Below are 20,934 nucleotides of genomic sequence, written 5' to 3'. Positions count from 1 at the left end.
TGGAGAACCAGAAGAGAACGACGCACCGATGCGGGGTACGGTGAGGAGGCCACTTTAAAAGGCTGTGGGATTGGGTAGTGTATATTGATATAGTATACAATCCAAACTTTGATCTGATTTGACGCACAAAAAAATTAGTTCCTTAGTTGAGTCATCCGATGCCCTGGCTTTACCCAGGCTAATTGTCGCAGGTGTAGTGGTTCATCACATCTCCTTTACAAGAGTTCCTCCCTTTCGAGAAAGAGAAGAATTAGGCAGCGGAGAAGGTCATGGGTTCGATCCCCATAGGAACTATCGTTTTTGTTCTTTTTGCCGAATCTACTGTAGATTATGACTTAAGACGAGAGTGGAAGGTTTTCTTGCAATAGCTGGCCATGAGCCGAACTTGATGGGCACTTTTTTTTTGTCTTACTCTGGCTTTACCGTCGACTCTGAAGGGGGCTGTCCCCGTCGGATTGCGCCGAGATGCTCATTCAGGGTATGTGGGATTTCAGACCCATCGGCAGAACCCTGGTCAGGGAATGATAGAGTCGAAGCAAGGTCAATGGTAAAGGTCTCCAAGGTGTGAAGAGGTCGGGTACCCTCTGCAGGGTAGGCACGGCTACGGAGTACAATCCTATTGACAAGGCTGCGAGCCCCTGGGTATAATAGCAGTCAAGCTTGTTGTCCTCTCTGCCTCCATCAAGCAGCCGCGTCTCCACCACAATCTATGTTCAACAACTCCATTCCCACACCCACCACCAAAATCCTTAATGCATGCCTTCCTTTCCGATTATCCTCGTCACGATTTACGCTGATCCCCTGATCATCTTCAAGGACCTGTAGACCACTGACATCCGCGACAGCTGTCCATCCACTTCCGAAGGGTTTGACCTGGATGGCTTCAAACAACTGATCATCCTCGACTCGGCCAATAAGAGGGTCACCGTTCTTTTCTGAGCGGACATGGACATTCCAAACTCTGACACGCTGGTCGTTTCCCACAGTAACCACCACAACTGAAAAGCCTGTTCGTGTGCGCCTCGGATCTGTGATCTTCAAGGCTGTGAGAGCCGCGGCGTGGGCGGCAGGAATGACGATCGTTCGAAAGTGGTGTGGTAATTGCTTTTGGGTGTCGCTTTCTTCGCAAGCGACCGCCAATGAAGGCCGAGAAGTAAGTAGTGTCAAACCCAGCGCATTGTCATCGCCACCTGTTGCGATGAGGAAAGTTTTCGGGCTAAAGGATACGATGTCGATGGCCAGGACGCTGCTTTGATGCACCTTATGAACTTCCGTCTGGAGTGGTGACTCTGCATGGGGTAAGACAGCCAAGTGCTTGCGTAGAGGGCGTGAATCCAAAAGGCTGAGATTCAGAAACCCGTTTGTGCCCGCAGATATCGTCTTGATCTGATGCTCATCGAGTCTCAAGGTCGAAGTCAAGGTGAAAGAGGGCGAAAGGAACAAAGCCTGCATCACGCAGAAGGAACCGTAGCTGATTTCTCGTAGCGTCTCAAACATCTCTTGGTTTCTGGTCGGTGCAGGAGTGTATCGTACGACCTTTATCTTTCCGTTGGAATATGCCATCACAATCGTGTAAACTTCATTAGCGTCCTTGGTTCCATTGCTTGCACACCGCAAGTCGAAACTCATTATCCGCGCATCCGAATCCTCTTCCTCCGTCGGCATCACGTCCCACAACACGACTCCGGCTTCAATGCCGGGCACATTAAAGCTGAGTTTCCACACATAGAACTCTTCGCATCCAGCACTACTGAAAAGATATCCTCCAATTGGTGAGAATAGAAGATGTTGGATGCCTGTGTTGTGTCGCTTCAGAGTTGATATAGCCCGAAATGTAGAGGAATTTGTCAGCGCCAGATTCCCTGCTGGTTGAGGTCGGTAGGCATTTTCTGTAGCAAGGGGCACAGCAAAGAGTTGAATATTGGTGTCTTCAGCCCCGGTAGCTATAAGAACTCGAGCGTGGCCTTCGTTTCTGAAGTCCGTGTAAGGCAGAGGACTGCGTGCCACGGCCTTGATCTCGCGTCCGTGACCTCCTTTTTGAAGCACTTTATGACTAGAACCTTGAGCGGAGTGCCAGTTCAATCTGCCAGCTTTGGTCCAGACAAAGGATTTCATGACGCTGTCGCAAAACATGGAAGAGTCTCGAAAGGACCAGCTCCGATGAGATCCACCACATTCAACGGCTAACACTTCAGACTGCTGTGTTTCATTCCAGACGACAAAAAACGTCGAACGAAAGCCATAGAGTACCAAATCTGGCTCTGTTGTAGGTGGTGATCCTTCAGTCGAAGTAAAGAAAGCCCCTTCGATGCTGGGACCGAATGGAGGCGCAGACAGGTGAACGATAGACACAGTGGGTCCTGTCCCATCTCCGGATGATAGCCAGTTAACACGATGGATTGCATAAATACCGTCTCGCCCTGTTGTTAGGACATGTATAGATCTTGTGAAGCGCTCCGGATCTTGCCGTAGAACACTGATCGAAGTGACACTATCGGTGCCGTGGACATGGCGGAGGCAGCGCGGTTCCCCGGATGTTTCTGATCCAGCTGTCACATGGGAGTATACCGCAAGAGCACCAGCACGAGAGCCCAGAAGCAACAGACCGCTTGAGCTGTCGTAACAACAGGATGTAATAATGAACGTTTCTGGCACTCTCAGACATGTCTGGCTCACCTGAACTGAACTGTCTTTCATGCTCACCCAGAGGATGAGGGCATGTTTGTTGGCCAGGACGGCGATAACGCAAGTTGTCGAAGTCGGTACTCTCATCGACTGTTGAGAGGCAAGCTGCATCCAAGAGATTCCACATTCAAGGTCACATTTGACTGGTACCACAGATTTGGGACCAGTGAGAAATGCAGTAAGTCCACCTCTCTGATATGCAGCGAGAACGAGCTGTTGGTTTCCAGCCGGGCAGAGCACAAGACCACCTTTCCTAGGGTTCGGCATCAATTTATTCCAGTTCAGCCCGCCGGGTTCAGCAGTCACTCGGAACAGGTCGCCTTTGTCCGTGGTTGCGAGGCATTCATACGAGTCCACCAACAAATAATTCTTCAATGCCATCGAAGAACCGGTAATTTCCGCAAAGGGTACTGAAAGGGTTAAAGAGCAACCCATGCTTCCACGAGGGATGTCGAGTTTTCTGGAGATTATCTGGCCGTCAGCACCACCAGTGTGAACGAGCAAACCTTGGCCTGCATTGACGCAAGAAATAGACCATGCATTCTTCCCAAAGTGATGTCGATCACTTGACTCTGGTCTGAGAAGTGTCGTTGAATACGACTCCGGTCGAGTCTGGGGAGGGAGCTCAATGGTCCACAATTGACATGCACCATCTTCACCTCGTGATAAAAGCCAGACTCTATTTCCGTTCTCGCCCACCTGTTCTTGTACGAATTGCACGCCCCAGATGCGAGACAGATGACCCCATGCGGATGCAATCTGATTCTCGCCCCCGTGAGCAGCATGTCCAAAGCCGGTTTCCGTCGATCCCATGTCGTATCTAGCATCGTATTGCGTATATTCACAGTCACTAATGTACCAAATTCTTACCGTGCGGTCATCGGAACAGCTTGCCAATAAGCGGGTGCGTGTACCTCCCAGCTCGAAAACGTCCGAAATAGACACACCAAAAACGGAGCCCCTGTGGCCATTGAAGACGTGTCTGAGCGATGGCGACCACTGTCGATCGTTTTCTTTCCTTGAGCAAATCCAGACTAGAATTTCGCCAAAGACAGTTCCGGACGCCACGACTATCAGTCCCGGCTGGGCAACAAAGAGAGACCCGGAGTAGAGAAATGACCTCGGGCCAATCACTAGAGCTGGCTTTCCGCACTCCAGGGCCTTTTCATTTGTTTCCTCGAGAACGGGCACCTCCTGGAGTTGATTGTGTGCTGTGAGTATGAAAATGCAGGATTCGTGAATAGCGGCGTCCAGAATCCAGTCTCTGCAGTTCAACTGTCTTGACAAAATGAGTTTAGGCACTGTATGAGGTGAAGCAGTCCTGGCTTTCTGAATCGTCAACCGGCCGAGTCGCAACAACGCCCCTCCCCAGAACACCACCCGAGGATTTTGAGCCTCGTCTTGATCTGCAGTTTTGGAATCTGTCTGGACACCACAGACTGGTTGAATCTCGAAGATCCGTGTAGATATGATGATGGCCCCGCTTTCATCATAGATGTGAAGAAAAGGGCCCTGACCCGCGAGAACCAGCAATTCTCCATCAACCAGGACCGACCTAAGAGCAGTTACTGGGAGACATGCGGGCTTGTGACCGGGTTCGTCAGCGATTGGCTTTGTAGGAGGTCTTGACAACTCACCTCTATAGTGCATGTTATCATTGGGGTGCAATGGTGGTCCGATCTATTTGACTTGTGCTGGCTTGACCTGTGGAATATTCAGAGTCACTCAGAAATCCTCAAGACGTGGCGAGGTGGGAAGGCCGCGCCTGAGCTAGTCTAGAATGGGGAAATATGCCGCCGCTCTACTGTTCTCCCAAGAGGTTGTTCTCTATGTAGCCAATCTATTTCGTAATTCGAGCAGTCTATTCAAAAAGGAGCGACGAGGCTGAGTGTTCGCCTATCCACGCGTATGCTTTCGTCCTTCAAGGTCCTTCCAACAGCCGCAATCGTTCTAATTCTCTTCATGTCTGAGGTTTGCTTCTACTGCCGAGGAAGTACAAAGCACTGGCCTGCTGCTGCTCTTAGAGATGTGCTTTTGCATTTGTTGCTGGCAGCTGTTGCCCAACTTCCCAATCCGCCAGAAATCGCACATTGACCTTTCTGCCTCTGAGGCCATTTACTCCCACTTCAACCTCCTGTCCTGGCAGTATATCGAACATGTTATCGTCCCACAGCGGCTCGGGCTCATCCTCTTTTTCATTTCCGTCGTAGACAGGCTCAAGCCAACAACCCTTGAGCGGCTGATTAGCAGTGATTGTCACCAGATTCTCAAAATGCGTATCGTTGTCGGTATTGGTTTTATCATTCTTCACGCTCTGGACGGAAACCGTCACTCTTGTGTCGGTAGGCCACCGCAGATACCGGTATGGCTCGGGCCAGTCAGTGAATCTTGCTAGCACCTTTTTGCTCGATGGGTCGATGAGGCTCGCGTCAAGAATGATCAGACTTTCCTCGGTCCACGATGCATGGGGTTTCAGGCTTCCGAGTTCGGTATTGTAACCAGCTGACAAGATCACTTCGGAGCTCACTCCAGCCCAATTCAAGTCAACTGCCTTTCCGCTATGAAGGTCGTATGCTCTCATTTCCAGGGTGCACTTAACTTCGTCCGAAGTTGTATTGTGTGCGAAAAGGGCGAAATTTGGGATGTATGAATCTTTGGGCTTATCTTCGTCGATCCACCGAGAGCGAGGCGTGCGTTCAATGCCGACACTAATGGGGGCAAAGTTTCGGCGAATCGTATAGAAGGCTGGTTTCGGACGGAGGTAGTAGTCGATGTATGCCCAGCTTGTCACCGGATAAACATCATTCAATTGCCAGATGATGGCTCCTGCACATTCCTCTTTCCCTTTGCCCCCAAACTTCCGCTTCCAATCGCGCAAGGCATAGCCGTATGCCTCACTTTGCAAGAGCTGAGAGCAGTATGCGAAATTCTCAAGCTTCATATCATATCGGAAGTTCTCAGACAAGTACCGAGCAATACGCGTCTCCGCGCCGTGACCCTTGTTGTGGCAGTCAATGGTGCGAGATTGGGGATGACGGTCCTTCGGATCAGGTGCAAAAACATCCACTGTACGCATGATGGGGAACCCGTGCATGCCGAATTCGGAGATAAACCGTCCGGAGAGTTCTCCATATTTCTGGTAAGAGTGCTGCGGTCCATGCCATACAGCCCACTGGTGAAGATCCCCGAATGTAGTATCACTTGCATTGACACCCTCTTCGCCCCAAGGAGACGATGGCCAGTATTGTATCGTAGGACACAGGCTCTCGCAGACCTTCGGGAGAAGGTCGAGATAGATCTTCCGCGCAGGGAAAGTACTATTTTCAAATGGTCCTTGATGGTCTTTAAAATCGTACGGCTCGCCAAAAAAGTCCTGGATCCCGAAATCTTCGTTGTTTCCACACAAGAGGGCCAGTGAGGCGCGGTTGCGCATCCGAATGGTCTGTGCTTCGGCCTCAGCTTTGACGCTGTCGAGAAATTCTTTGTGGACAGGATAGTCACCACATGCAAATGCATAATCGTGCCAAACCAGCATACCCATCTCGTCGCAGGCATCAAAGAAGTCCTCTGTCTCGTATATTCCGCCTCCCCAGACCCGAATCATGTTCAGATGGTGGTACTTGGAAAGTCGAATCCAGTCAAAGTATCTTTCGCGCGTCATAGTAGGCAATAAGTTGTCTCCGGGGATCCAGTTGCCTCCCTGGGAGAAGATATCGCGGCCATTGACATTGAAGAGAAATGTCTTGCCCGGGGCATTATCAAGAGGGCGTTGAATCACTTTGATGGTCCTTATACCATATCGAATGGTACTAGCATCGAGCTGGTCCGAGGATTCGTCTAGTAGAGACACCGAAACATTGTATAGATGTTGTGGGCCTTGACCATTAGGCCACCAGAGTTTGGGCTCTATTATAGTGACACTGGCCGAACCTTTTTTCGAGTTGTCCAGTGCGATGTCGAACTCCTGTGACACTTGTGAAAGAGCTTGATCGAGAATGGTGACTTTGGCTACCATAGCAGGCGGTCCAGTCGCTTGCACGCCAATCGTTAGCGTGGCTGTTGAGTGATCCCCGGCCAGCTCTGTGGTGATGTAGACATTGTCCAGTCTTGCAGAGTATGTCTCCAGATAGATGGGCATGTATGGACCAGCCGTCACCATTATCGGACCCCAGTCCCAGCCCCAGTGGTACTAAATCGTCATCAACAGAAAGTTAAGGCCTTCGAAAAGTCGACGCGTACCTGTGCCTTCCGAATATGGTTCCTTCTTTTGTCTCGAATCATTTGTTTTCTAGGACCAAACTTAGCCTCCAATTCATCACCCTTCTTCAAGGCACTCTCAAAGAGTATCAAAAGTTCGTTCTCTTGCCCCACAGGATTCAGGTGACTGGTCACATCCACTCGATAGGGGATAAACATGTTGTCGCTTTTGAGGATCTCTCTGCCGTTCAAGGAGACAGTTGCAAATGTGTCCAATCCCTCAAACACCAAATCAGCAATGCTTGAGTTACCGAGACCGTTCGGTGTCGGAAAAGAGCAGGAATACTCCCAGTCCATACCCCCAACCCACTGGATCTGACGCTCGTTTTCGCCCAGATTTGGGTCCGGAATGATTTTCTTTGCGAGGAGTTCCATTTGTACGACCGATGGGAAAGCAGTAACCGGAGTCCAAGTCTTGAGATCTGGGATGCTGTCTGCTTTCGATATGCCATTGGCATCTGCTAGACGCCATTTCCACCTTGTGGATAACGCATGTCGCTGCTTCGTTGCCATCTTGAGATCGTGTCAGGGTGAGTTGCTGAGGTCGAAAGCAGGTAGATCCCGCGGTCGAATAAGTACAAAAAGCAGCCTTAATATCAATCTAGCATTATGTAGCCATTGCTGTCAATCAACTCGAGTCTGATTCGGCAACACAACATCCTCTAGTAAGTCCGAAATGCCGATTAGCAACCCTCCGTCTCTGCGCTGCTTCCATTTTCGGTTTGGTATTCACGTCGTCGACCCTAGGATGTATCTTCGCGGGCCTGATGTGAAAATCTTATGGGGTAGTAGTCTTCGAATACTTGCCGAGGATGCAACGCTTCCGTTACTGATGGGGTAGGAAGGAATAGATGTAAACGGGCATATATAGTCCCGAAATGTATCCACACTCGGCGGCAGTACATATCTCCTCCAATAAGCGAGAGAGAGTAGTGTGGTTCCGTAGTTAAAAGCAACATCACACGTTCGATGTCAACCACACCAACTCAGCACCACCGAGAGCTAGAGGATCCTCCATGGAGAGGTGAAGTTCCACCATCTGCATTGCAGTCCAGTGCAGTAGGCATAGGAATCAGATACGACTTCTCTATAATCGCGGGTAGTGTGGTCTTGTCCAGCAGATGCCAAGGGCGAAGAGAAGCAATTGTCACGCCTAGTCAGCATTTGATCGTCAGTAGGTCTCTAATGGAAGCCGACTCATGTAGTCCGGAATGAATCCACAGGTGAGCTCAGGCAAGTATTCAATCACTTCATGTTGTGGCTCCAAACTGTCGACGCAACAATCGAGTTGAATGATTCGATCGTCGCTCAAGTTTCGCATTTTCCTTTTCCATCGTCAGAGACTCGTTCTTGGGATTCCCAAACGAATCTTGCCACCTCACCCCTTTGGTGACTACCACGACTGCTTGGAAATCGGCTCTGCGCCTCAAGAATTTTGAACGTGAAGGTATAGTGATGAGATCCTTTATAGCGGCTGGATTGTGAGCCGTTTGTGGCGCTTAGCCTCCGTTTCAGATTATGCCTGTGGTTTAGTCTGCGATGTCCTTACTGTAGTACCTCGCTCACTAACAATCGTAGAGTGGTAGACACGATTGATCACCAGATCGAACAGAATACCCACCATACAATTTGCAGACAGTGGCTGGTCCATTTAGAATTTCTTGTGATCAAAGAACCATTTTCAGCCATCTTGACTCCGTGGGTGTCTTCTCTCAGAATAATTCCGGCGAAGCTTGGTTTTCGACGATTGGGAATTCTTCTTCGAGTTGTCTGTAAGGGAACATAACAAGGCGTTCGTTTTTTTTTTTTTTTTTTGTTTTTTGTTATTTTAATAAAAATAACAGCCAACCGTGTCGGTTGCTTGGACATCAAAGGAGTCTGTGGAAGAAATTCGAATCTTTAGGTAGAACACCACTCAAGCAGCACTCCCTGACCGGAGAGTGGCAGATGTGCAGCCCTACAGTCGCTTTTGGGACTGTCGGAATTCCTGCGTTTTTGGTCACCCAAAGACAACCATGTCATGTTTGCGCAAGCAGCATCCGTGTTCTCTCTCAGGCTCCTCAGGACACTCTGGGCACTAAAACAGCAGCACGAGTTGTACCTCGAAATTCGTCTTGTTCGGCCAGTCAATCTTGGTCGGTGTCTTCACCTCCGTCCACTCGGCACCGGTAAATGTAAGCCGCTTGTCAAAGTCGTCACTAGATGGTTGAAATGTTGAGGATTTGTAACCCAGGGGTTTTCATCTGAACAAAGTGATGAATTGATCGTGGACCGAGGAATGAAATTTTATAGGAACAACAGCTTGCCCAGAGGCAAAGCCTTGTCTTAGTATGGCGATGGGAAATTGACGCCATCAGCCTGTCGCCTCAAAGGGTGACACATGGGAAACCAAGACCACTCAGCTGCATGTAAGCAGCGACAACCTCATTGCAGACTCAGTCAATTCCTGAAGCCCGACAACTCTGGTACATCTTGACGCTGGAGCAACATTGGTCAGCATCGAGCTACCTATCGGAAAGGATCCCACCAATCTTGAGTTGGCCCTCGATTCAAGTATTCATGGACCTCAAACATCAGGGAGAGGGTACCAGTTCAGTTGTTGATCCCCAAATGCAAGATCATAATCGAACCATTCCAAGAACGGACCTGGCGCTGTCATGTCCTGGCCGTCATAGTTCATAAAGTCCGCCACGTTCCCCGATCTGATATTTGCGAGAAACTCTGTATATTGATTGATATCGGCAGCGAGTTCAGAGTCCTGGTCATTCCAAGCGATGATGCCATCGCGCAGCGCCTCAATAATGCCGCCGTATCTGTCCGCTGGCCTAGTATGGGGAGCCATGTCTCTGAATGCTCGTATAGCACCGTCCAGACTCTGTTTCCATTCATTGACAGCGGCATCATCAAATAGGCTCAATTTCTTAGCCACGGCGATAGAGAGTAAAGGAATCAGGCAAGCCTGAAAAAGCGCGAAGGTCGAGTGCCAGACTGAAACTCTATCGTGATGAAGGCCGGAACAGATCAGGTCGATAACCTCGCTTGCTGAATTTTGACAGAGTGACACCACTTTCCAGTCTTCGTCTGTGAATCCATTGTGCGCCATTCCATCGTCTGCGAGCCGCATCAGATGTGGCCGCGACAAGAGGACGCGCACGCCCAAGAAACGATATAACATAGTCTCCCGACTTAACCAGAAACGTTTTGGACATGAATTCTCTGACAAGCAGCGAAAATGATGGGATTTGCTCCAGATCTCGAGTTCGTCACTGAATGCGAATATTTCTCGGGGTGTAATATACGATAGCTGTGCCAGTCGGTCTCCGATTTTCTGAGCAATGATGCAAAACTCGGCAGTGACGCGAAGTGATATCCCATGCCAATCTCTGTCATCAGACTCGATCTGTCTCAGCCGTGCAACACCCTCAGAGTGAGCAGAACTCGGCGGGAGCTTTGTACTAGGCAAAGCAGTGTCCATTGTAAGCGGATCCCATCTTCCAACTCTAGGACGATGTAACAACAGCCCTTGCCAGGCGTTGGCGCAGATCAGGCTCCACCAAGTTCTCCGTCTGACTTCAGCTCGACACAATGCCAACGCTTCCTCACCTGCGTTCTGGCCGAGCTTTATCGTTCTGGCCGGTTCACGATGTAGACCGATTGCGATGGCCATTCGAAACGCTGTACCCATGACCAGAAAGGCGGTGTTTGGCGAATTGATGTAGTATAAGTACAAGCCACTCAAGAGAACTAGCGCTTGCAGAATTTCCATGTTTCCTGAGGTAAATATATTGTATCCAAGGGCCTGCCGCGCCCGCTCGTGGTAAACGAAATGAGATTGGTCATCCCCTGCTGCTATGGAACCTAACGCCAGGACCATACTTGAAAGCGCCTTCCATCCGTCATCTGTTCGTTGTTGGGTGGAGAATTCCTCTCGGAAGCGAGCTTCATCCACCACCGGAACCAGGGCGTGGATCTGTTCGAAATACGCATCGACCGCTATCTGTTGAGTAGACGACAATGAGGAAAGCGATGAAGAGACAGGGCTGACATTCTGCACGGCTTGCGGAGACTCTTTGCTTGGACCCCGAATGACCAGCTGCTTTGGTTTCTGAAACGCAGACTTTCCAAGGTCCAAGAATGTTTGCTTTGCAGGGGGGCATATACTAAAAAGGACGTGCAAGAAAGCACCAGTGGAGGAGATGCGCGAGTAAGAGCCGGGGCGCTGGTGGAGGGCAAGGCCGTTAACAACATCGCCAACTGGCGGCTCCGAATCTTCCTCGTTCTGGGCCTCATTCCACTCTGCTTCGTCGGCTGGTATGTCGCTGAAAAAATGCGAGGCGTCAACGACGTTATGGGCAACGGCGCCGTCGGCCGCTGGGGAAGGGGTCTGGACCTCAACCTCGTTGCTGATCAACCGGATGACACTCTCTCTCGACAGGCCGGGGAGACTGTCGAAGTCAACTGCCGGCAAAAGCTGCTTGATGACCTGGTTGCGAGCATTCAGAGCCTCGTTTAACTGGTCTATTGTCCTGGGTACCAGGCAGTCAGACGGAGCCGCAGACGCAAGCTTGCAAACTCACTTCCAAGAGGGATTTGTTCTCCGTTGTCGCTTTCTGTAACTACATCTGGATTCCAGCGAATGCTTCCGACAGTTTTGGCAGGGCAGAGAGCCACAGCATTTTATTTTCCTCCTTGTACATTCGACGCAAGCACGATTGGTCCTTCGCGGTTCGAGACGGGTATGAAGCCTCTGGGGGCTCTGGCCTGGCGCGAAGAAAGTGGCATCGCCCGTGTCGTCCATGATACATTGCCACCGCTATTTGTTCAGTGGTCTTTGATCTTCAGATGCGAGGATCATCCTTTTGATGAAAAGATTGGGGTCAAAAGATATGTCGGGGTAATTCGATACCAAGACGTACAAGGAGACGTCGGACAAAAGTTTGTTGCATGTCCCTGTGTGAGTCTCCGCCTAAGGGATCGACCGATCTAGGGCCAGTTGGGTACTGGGTGCTCGGGGGCTCAGTGGCTGTACTGCAGAGCGCACGGGGAGTGGGGTCCTTCTTAGGGGTCACTAGGTCAAGCTTGGGGGGGCACCCGAAGGGGGAGGCTTGGTGACGGTGGTGATGGTGAAAGGAGGTTCTAGCTGGTGGGTTCTTGGCACTGATACTGATGAGGGCTGCTCCGCGAATTATTAGTAACACGGGGCACTCCTTACCGAATACCGAAGACCCCGGACACGCTTGCCGAGGTCGGAATCAACCAACCTCCCTACGAGGTACAAGGACCTCGACCTCGTTTAGTCACAATCGCAGATCAAAGACCCGATGCTCCAAGCGCCCATTGTAGACACGGCTCAGATCATTCGAGTGGCCAGAATATTAGGTATCCTTGGGGCATGAGTTTCGGCCCCCAGAATGCTGTCCCCGAAGGACGTCCAAGACGACCTCCAGGTGCGCTTTGACTGAGAGAACAGAGCACAAAAAAAACCTAATCAGGCTATCTATGTAGGCAGACATATGATGCAAATCTGTAGGGAATCTGGTGAGCAGTGGTAATGCTTTGGTCTACACTATATATCGAGAGAGTATGTAACTATGTGCCTCGTTCCTGGCGAGGCATACCTCGATACTGCTGATTGGTCGGTAAAAGCAGCGGTTTGCGAGCCAAAAGCTTGAAGAAACTCCGGCCGTCTTGGCGCTGGTCGCCAACTGTACGAGGCATTAACCTCCCATTTGTCCAGCTGGAGCAGCCGTGTGTTTGATATACACAAGAACTGCAGAATGCAAGCAAATCTAGTAACTTCAAGCAGTGAACAAAGAACCTGCAAGACCCATAATCTCGCCTCCACTTCATTTTTCGCGTCTCCAAACACGGAACGAATAAAATGAAGCACAACCCGTCCCAGATCATTGCCTTGTCCGACTCGGGCTCAGACTCAGACCAGGGGCCGCCCAAGAATAACAGAGCCTCAACGGCCACTCGACCTGTGCGGAAAGATTTGAACGACCATGGTACTGACGAGCAGGTTGACGTGCGACACCGGCCCATGTCACCGTCAACGGCAGCAGCACCCTTCTTAGCGCGACTGCGCGACTTAGCAGATAATCCAGCAAAGCGATCGACGGCAAGGCCACCCCAGAGTCCATCACCAAGACCACTAACAAAAAACCCCTTAAGAAAATCACCGCTGAATACATCGTCAATTACACCCATCCCTTCTCCAGTGCGAGAACGAAGCAGAACATCTCTTACAGCACCGTTTCTTGAAGAACGATCGACTTCGCAGAGCAAAAGTACAGTTCCATCCAAAAGCTCGACTTCTCCCACAAAACAACGGCCTGGTGTCCGGAATGCTGATTTGTCCACGGCTCATCAAGGACCCCAGTCCCAGATATTGAATCACAAACAATCACCCGGCTTCGCGATTTCATCCTCACCAGTAGTTTCCACGCCTCCCACTGCTCGAAATGGACAAAACCATGGCACACCCAGTGGCAACGCAAAGCCACTCTCAAAAACTCCCCCTAATGTTGCAAATAGCCTTGTCTGCAGCAATTGTGCTCGGGTTCACCTCGAGTGCGACGGTAAGACACCGTTCTGTGGTCATTGTCAGGAACAGGGAGTGGCCCGCCCTTACCGAGGCCCACCCAATTCTACAGAAAAATCTAAAACGCCCGTATTAAAGTTGGACATGACATCCCCTGCTCGATATACCAGTTCAGAAACCACCAAAAAGACAAATCTACAGAAAGAGCAATCATCGAGCGAATCCGATGACTCGAGTGAGGGCGAAATATCAGACTCAAGTAGCCCAGACCTGGATCAAGGACCTCCACTCAGGCTTGTTTTCCGTCCTCAACCATCACAAAACTCAGACGCAGAACAAGAAGCGCCCACTGACCAGCAATCTCAAAAGCACGGAGTAATCGAAGTTGAGAAAGATGAGCGTCTCGAGGAAGGTGGTAGTGTTGAGGAAGATGGCGGTGCTGAGGGGTCCTCCGCAATGGGCGGGGAACATGAGGATGATGACTGCATCAGTGTCTCGTCTGACTCTTCCGTCGAATCTATAGAAGAAGCAACCTTGCGTCCCTCCGTCCAATCTGTCACAAATATACTGAAACGCATACGCCAGCAATTACGTGAATACCAGCAAGCAAACGTCCTAGCCGACTTGAGGCAGGCAACTATCGACGTCAGGAAGTATGGTGGTCCCAGGCTCGACCCCAGTCTCCCAGACCCTTTCAAGACACTCACCGAGGAGAGACGGAGAGGGTGGGATCCAGACGCGGAGCAAAATAAGGATGTGGAGGTAATTCCTGCACCTCAAAAGTGCTATCACACCGACTCGATAATCCTGCCGAAATCCAAGTCCATCGGCAGAGTCAATTCAAGTTTTCTTGCGCCCAACATTCGGACTGCCACACATAGAGCCTATGACGATGAAGACGAGGACGATCCGGACTCCAGCATAAAATATGAAGAGTTCGAACTGCGCTACAAAACTGATTTCCAGGGGATGGAGCAGCAACGCCTATGCCAGGAGTTAATATACCTTTGGGAGCCCTGGGTTGAAGAACTATTGAAGCGCCTCCAAATCCAGAAGAGCGACGTCCTTTACTTCTTTACGCAGGACCATTTTGAACCCGATCGCCGAATCGAGTTTAAATGCAGTGAGGCGTCCCGAACGGCATGGAGGACAGAACAGCAGAGTGTTTGCAACACATGCAAACTGGCTGACCCACAGAGTCGCCAGAGCTATCTCGGTGAAGACTTCAAGCGTCTGCCACGGCCTGATGACCGAAGCCTTGTTTTCGCAGGGCTAGCGGCTCGCGCCTTCCACAAGATGACTGGGTCAAGTCTGTGGCACATTGCCCTTGGCAGTACAATACAACCGCGACATATGGACTCCGGGGCGGCTACGATGCAAGACCCCGGCTTCTGCTTAATCTGTTTTCGCCACCAGTGTCCAGATCACGGATCGTACGAGGAGCCTCCCGACGATGATGAAGGCCCGCAAACATCCAGAGCCTTTATAAACGACGATGAATCTGATCGGAACGTACGAAAGTTTGTGTCGCTGCCTAGTGCCAAGCGTGACGTTGAAAATAAGTCGCATATATGCGGAATATTCTGCGTCGAATCGTCAACCAACTTGCGACAGATACTCGGGCGACAGCTCAACGGGAGTATCAGCGGAGAAAGTCGGCCGCCAGAAAACTACATTAGGCCCATACTAGCAGATGAGCACTTGTGCAGCTCGTCGTGCTTCTGGGACGTCACCAACCGCCGCGATATCACGGTATCAGAAGTAGAATTCCGCCCGTTTGTATCGGAGTCACAAAAAATGTGTGTCGAGAAACTCATGGGCTTCTACCTCTACAATAAACGAGGCCCGTGCCTTATCTCACGAGTGATCAAGGAAGTAAGCTGCATGACGATTTTCAATCACATCATCTTCTCAATATTCAGAGTCAAGCATCCTCCCAGTCCATGCCCTACAGCTACTAACATAAGTCCTACTCCGGGAGGTTCCAGCCAGACGGCACGCGGGAAGAAGAAACCAGCGCAGATAATTGATGTCTCGAGAAGTGCGGACTTAGAAAAGCGGGAGCCTTTTTTCCCTTGTTCCCACGAGGGACCGTGCATCAACAACCCGGCATGCTCATGTGGGACAAGCAAGGTACACTGTGAGTGGTTCTGCGGATGTGACGAGTCCTGCAAACGACGCTTTCGGGGGTGCACCTGCAGAGCTGGCGGTAACAAGATCTGCTTCGAGGACAACAGGTGCGAGTGCTGGAAAGTCAATCGTGAATGCGACCCCCATCTTTGTGGCAGATGTGGCGTGCTTGAAGTCCTGGATTCTTTTAACAAGTACCGGGATGACATTCGAAAGGGTCGTTGTAGGAATAACCGTATCCAGCTGGGTGTACCTGCCAACACCACCAGGGCTCCAAGCCAGGTCCAGGGTTATGGGCTCTACGCCCTAACCGACATTCCAAGCGGGGACTTCATTGGCGAATATGTCGGAGAGATCATCAGTAAAACGGAGGGCGACAGAAGAGGCGCGCTCTATCATCTCCGAAATCAGGAATATCTCTTCGCCCTCAATGCAACTCAGGAGATTGACGCGTCCAACCATGGCAACAAGACGAGATATATGAACAACTCGCTTAAAGAAGAGAACGTTAATGTGGAGCCTAAAAGTCTGTGGTGCAATGGACAGGCGCGGATCGGGCTTTTTGCAAAGCGGCGTGTCGACGCGGGAGAAGAGCTGTTGTGGACATATGGTTACAGTGAGGAACATGTCAAGAATTTCTGGGAGCCAGGAGAAAAGCCCGCAAGTGATAGAGCACTGCTCCCATATTCGGCGGAACGTGTCACGCGGACCACAGGAACAGATAAGCTAGCAAAAGCAGCCAGCAACAACGCTCGAGAAGATTGCAGCAGCCAGTCTCGTATGCTACTTCAGCAACTGAAGCGTAGGAGAGAGGATGGTCAGAGCCATGGGGCAAGGTCGGGCGCCGATGAAGAAGCAGCACACAGTTCAATGCAGGGCTCCAGGGGCAGCCCAGCAGACGAGACGACGCAAGATCCACCAACTGAGGATGCGGAGGATTCTGATTATGATGCTAGGGCTCATGTATCGGAGGACGAGTGGGATGCGGAGTCTGATCTTGACGGTTCCCGGAAAAAGAGGACCAAGATGCAACGGCGCAGGCGGACTAGCAATAATGGGGCCAATGACAAGAGAGGACGAGAGAGAGCAAGCAACCACAAGCATGGGAAAAGAAGGCAGAATTCCAGATGAAAGACGGGGACGAACTTGGTCGAGCCGTACAACCTGTTCAGTGTTAGGGACCACGCCGAAGCCCCAGGAAAGGAAGACTTAGCTCTCTAACTGCTCGCTTGTTAGCCTTTTGTGGGTCGTTGCTTTGCCTCGTGGAGATGGCCCAGGGACAATGGAAGCCGGAACAAATGATGAGAACCGTGGTTCGCCTGTTGGACGGATCGACATTGATTCCCAGCTGCAGGGTTGCGTGACGGGCATGATCTATGCTCGCTATGGATGTACTGTAGGTACTAACTACTGGGTAGGGGCCAGCTACGGATTCCTCGGTCGGACAGTGGCGGTGCTACATTCCTTCCCGTAGCTTGGGCGGTTGAAAGATACTGTATTAGCCTGTTGGGCAGATGAGGAGCTTAAGGGTCTCCACGACGGAGCAAGTGTCCGTGTTCGATGCTCTGTATTTGTCCCTGTACGAGTACTATTAGGGTATATGACAAAAGGAGCTACGAGTAGCTTGTCTATAGTAAGCTGTCACTGTGTGTGTCTGTCTTTATCTTTGATTCTTCGACGCAGTTCGATGACGTGAGCGGCGTGAATGTGGTGGCTGGCCCGCCATGTTGCTCTAGTGACTACTTAGTGCACCTGGAGCCACCTATGACGACCACAGAGGGCGGCTTCCCAGCCTACTAGCTGCCTGAAGCCACCTACGACGACCAGCCGACCTAGTTATTGGTGAGTAGTGGTGCAGCGGCTCCCGGCCCTTATTCATCGCTGGCTCTGGATGCCCTGTGTGCCTGAATGCCACGCAGCTCCAGCTCAAAAACCCAAAACCTGCAGCTTCCCCAAGCTCAGAGCTCGATCTTCTCACACAGCTCCATTCTCCTCCTTCTGTACCTGCGCCGCGTGAATATTTAATCCCCAACCCCTCCTCTGTCCGCTGTCTGCTGTCTGGCTGTCAATTTGGCCGAGCCTGGCTTTGGTGAGTCGATATTGATTTCCATTCACCGTTGGATTGATGTCCGGAGTGGCAGTGGAGCCAACAAGTGTTGCTGTTGCGGGCCCGTTCTCCTCGCTGTCGCCGTCACCACTTGCTCCAGACGGCCGCTCCTGGGGGCTGGGAGCTGGGGCCGACCATGCCCAATGCCCATACCAATGCCGATGACCAGCACACATGAGGCACCGAGGCGGCCCTATCATACGAGGTACTGGGTACAGCCCTTCGGGCTCAAGCCACAGCTCCCGCTCCATTCCGGCACGTCATTCTGGACCGTGAACCCTCGACCTCTTTGTTGAAACCTCGTCACTATGCAACATTCCTGTCACTGCCATCTTCGCTGACTCCCTTATCCGCTACTTTCGTCATAAACCACAGAAACATCAACAATCTGATCATCTTCAACGGCTGGCGTCATTTCGTTAGAATTCTATTCGCTCTTTGCTAACACCACGTCACACACAGAGAGTGCCTAGACCACCTCCGCCCGTGCCCTGCCTGCGGTCATCCAGCTGAGCACCATCGCGCCTGTGCCCCTCAGACCACACCTCCCCTTCACCCACCACCATCACCAAAACTACTACCACCGCCACTCCCGTCTCTCAAGATGCATCGAACATATTCCATGCGCCAATCGCGCGCTCCTACAGCTTCTCAAATTGAGAACCCTCCGCCGCCGCCGTCTTCCACAAAAAGTGGCCGGCTGTTCGGCCGGGGCAACTTTGGTATACAATGACCCTTGGACGTTATGGCCACACACTGCAGCTCCCAGCGCTGACACAGAGGAATAGGACATGCTTTCCGAAAGGGCACGGCGGGCGCATTTGGGCCAGATCTGGCCAAGAAGCTCTCCCAGCTCGTCAAGATGGAGAAAAACGTCATGCGCAGCATGGAATTGGTAGGCCGAGAGCGAATGGAGGTTGCCGTAAGTACTCGGGTTGTCCCTGATAGATGGTTTCGTGTCTAACTGGTGGCCTGACAGCAACAACTCTCCCTCTGGGGCGAAGGCTGCGACGAGGATGTTAGTGATGTTACCGACAAGCTAGGCGTTTTGATCTACGAGATCGGCGAACTGGAGGACCAGTTCGTGGATCGCTATGACCAATACCGCATAACCATCAAGTCGATCCGCAACATTGAAGCCTCTGTCCAGCCGTCGCGAGACCGCAAGCAGAAGATCACAGACCAGATTGCGCAGCTCAAATACAAAGAACCCAACAGTCCTCGAATTGTCGTCCTGGAGCAGGAACTCGTCCGGGCTGAGGCCGAGTCACTGGTCGCCGAAGCGCAACTCTCCAACATCACGCGCGAGAAGCTCAAGGCTGCTTTCAATTACCAATTTGATGCGGTTCGCGAACACTGCGAAAAGGTGGCCATTATTGCTGGCTACGGGAAGCATCTGTTGAATCTCATCGACGATACTCCTGTCACTCCCGGCGAGACGCGCAACGCCTATGACGGATATGAGGCTTCCAAGGCCATCATTCAGGATTGCGAAGATGCCTTGACGAACTGGGTCTCGTCCACGGCGCAGGTCAGCGCCAAGCTTTCCACCCGCTCACGCACGCTCAGCCAGAGAAGGAGAGCCAGCGCCCACAAGGGCGAGGGAGTCGATCTGGCCAGCCAAGACCCACCGATGAAGAATGATCGCGACGGCTGGGTTCCCGCAGGCCAACACGGCGAATATGAGCAGGAGGAGGAAGAGGAGGAGGAAGAGGAAGAAGAGGAAAGACCGCAGCAGACCAATGGTGAGTTCTCGCCAGCTGTTCCAAACAAAAATGATCATGTGACGAAGGATGCTAACCTCGATTTCATCCTCAGGTCAACATGCCGTGGCAGCTTAAAAGCAGATGGAGAGTCCAATTACCATAAGCCAGACTGCGGACGAACAGGGCATGACCAAGTTTCCACGACGACGACGACGACGACGACGACGACGACGACGATGATGACGATGAAGATGACGAAGCAGGTGGCTAAGTGACATGGAGTGGACGATGAGAGTACTTGGCCCGATGGCATGGACAAAACCACCTGGCCAGGTACCCATTGGATGGCGCAGCAGGACATCCGGAGTTGATGTATGAAGGGCGAGTGGGCACAGCAGAGGAACTTGTCGTCAGGAATTGCGCTCTCTTTTGTCTATGTTATCTCTTGAATCCGCGAGAATACACGACCGTCGTCGAATAGGTTGGGATGGATGCAAAAACCAAAGGAAAAGGGAGTCAAGTCCCATGTCATGTTGTCGCACCGCGGTAATCATAATGGAAGCAGAATCTGGCGTATTTTAACGGCGCAATGAAAATGTATCCAAGTGTCATGTCGGTGATGGCTATTCCGTGGCTCAAGTGAGGTCCTTCTTGGTGAGTCGCACGAATAGTCAGTAGTACTCGGGACATCAAAGCTGTTTTCCGTTTTTGAGTTCTCCCAAGGGCCGTAATAGCAATAAGTAATAGCCGGGTAATCGAGAGCATCACGTGGCGAACAGCTGGATGATGCTCGCGTGGACAGGCGGGTGTCTATAAATAGACTCTCTGCTTTGCTCTAGCTGATGGACCTGCTTATCCAAGCTGAAGGCGAGCATTCAGCAGTAATACTAGTGGTAGTAAGTCAAGGCAGCTTTTCTGATCCTGGAATGGTACTGTAGTAGGATCACAGGCTCGATCCTTGCCGCTACGAGAAATTACGCGGCAGCAGCTAAGAGCCGAGCTTAACTACCTATGGAGGGAAGGTGTGTACTGCCTACTCGGTCCCCGTACAAGTAAATACTGGCTCAGGTACGAGGTAGAGAGAGCTAATGGGCAAATTCACCATGAGAAAGGGATAAAGGGCCAAGGAGACCGAATTCTGCGCCAGTCAGCACGGTAGCGACGATCCCTCGGTGGCCGGTTCATGACCCATGGAGATTTCAGCCGCTTCGCTTGCGTCTGTCTATTACGACTCGTTATGCCGTTCTATGGTGGCCTTCTGCGCCATCCTGCGCCATCCTGCGCCATCTTCTCTGGGCACTGGCCACCTCTGAACCACCAAGAACCAGCTGAGCCACCAGCTCCTCCTCATCCACCGTCCTGCTGTGCCACCTGAGGTCCAAGGGAAGAAATACATATGAATTCACTGACCATCGCGCAGCTTCACTGACCTCTTGACTTCATGCTTACTCGACCCTAGCCGTACTTGATTCCTCGCCCTCTTCTACAGCTTCGGTGCATACTCG

General features: G+C 51.5%; 5 protein-coding genes and 1 non-coding gene across 6 annotated transcripts; 3 read left to right on the top strand and 3 right to left on the bottom strand.

Moving 5' to 3' along the window:
- The first annotated feature begins 184 nt into the window (after nucleotides 1-184).
- Z519_00379 lies at nucleotides 185-293 on the top strand. Its single transcript has one exon. It is a non-coding gene; the product is annotated as a tRNA-Val (tRNA).
- Nucleotides 294-681: 388 nt separating this feature from the next.
- Nucleotides 682-4,335, bottom strand: Z519_00378 (uncharacterized protein; the record flags this gene model as incomplete). The annotated part of the gene is made up of 1 exon (XM_016758136.1): nucleotides 682-4,335. One exon carries the CDS (start codon nucleotides 4,333-4,335, stop codon nucleotides 682-684), a length of 3,654 nt encoding a protein of 1,217 aa, XP_016625385.1.
- Nucleotides 4,336-4,705: 370 nt separating this feature from the next.
- Nucleotides 4,706-7,455, bottom strand: Z519_00377 (uncharacterized protein; the record flags this gene model as incomplete). The annotated part of the gene is made up of 2 exons (XM_016758135.1): nucleotides 4,706-6,874; nucleotides 6,925-7,455. The coding sequence occupies 2 exons, from the start codon at nucleotides 7,453-7,455 to the stop codon at nucleotides 4,706-4,708; spliced, it is 2,700 nt and encodes an 899-aa protein (XP_016625384.1).
- A 2,053-nt stretch (nucleotides 7,456-9,508) lies between these two features.
- On the bottom strand, nucleotides 9,509-11,618 carry Z519_00376 (uncharacterized protein; the record flags this gene model as incomplete). Its single annotated transcript, XM_016758134.1, has 2 exons — nucleotides 9,509-11,468; nucleotides 11,563-11,618. The coding sequence occupies 2 exons, from the start codon at nucleotides 11,616-11,618 to the stop codon at nucleotides 9,509-9,511; spliced, it is 2,016 nt and encodes a 671-aa protein (XP_016625383.1).
- Nucleotides 11,619-12,823: 1,205 nt separating this feature from the next.
- On the top strand, nucleotides 12,824-16,747 carry Z519_00375 (uncharacterized protein; the record flags this gene model as incomplete). Its single annotated transcript, XM_016758133.1, has 1 exon — nucleotides 12,824-16,747. One exon carries the CDS (start codon nucleotides 12,824-12,826, stop codon nucleotides 16,745-16,747), a length of 3,924 nt encoding a protein of 1,307 aa, XP_016625382.1.
- A 1,580-nt stretch (nucleotides 16,748-18,327) lies between these two features.
- On the top strand, nucleotides 18,328-19,564 carry Z519_00374 (uncharacterized protein; the record flags this gene model as incomplete). Its single annotated transcript, XM_016758132.1, has 4 exons — nucleotides 18,328-18,445; nucleotides 18,512-18,645; nucleotides 18,703-19,468; nucleotides 19,542-19,564. The coding sequence occupies 4 exons, from the start codon at nucleotides 18,328-18,330 to the stop codon at nucleotides 19,562-19,564; spliced, it is 1,041 nt and encodes a 346-aa protein (XP_016625381.1).
- Nucleotides 19,565-20,934: the final 1,370 nt, after the last annotated feature.

This window comes from Cladophialophora bantiana (genome assembly GCF_000835475.1).
Source record: "Cladophialophora bantiana CBS 173.52 unplaced genomic scaffold supercont1.1, whole genome shotgun sequence".
In the NCBI taxonomy this organism is placed as follows: domain Eukaryota; kingdom Fungi; phylum Ascomycota; class Eurotiomycetes; order Chaetothyriales; family Herpotrichiellaceae; genus Cladophialophora; species Cladophialophora bantiana.
Note: the sequence above shows the minus strand (reverse complement) of the source record. Positions and strands in the feature narration are given on the sequence as shown.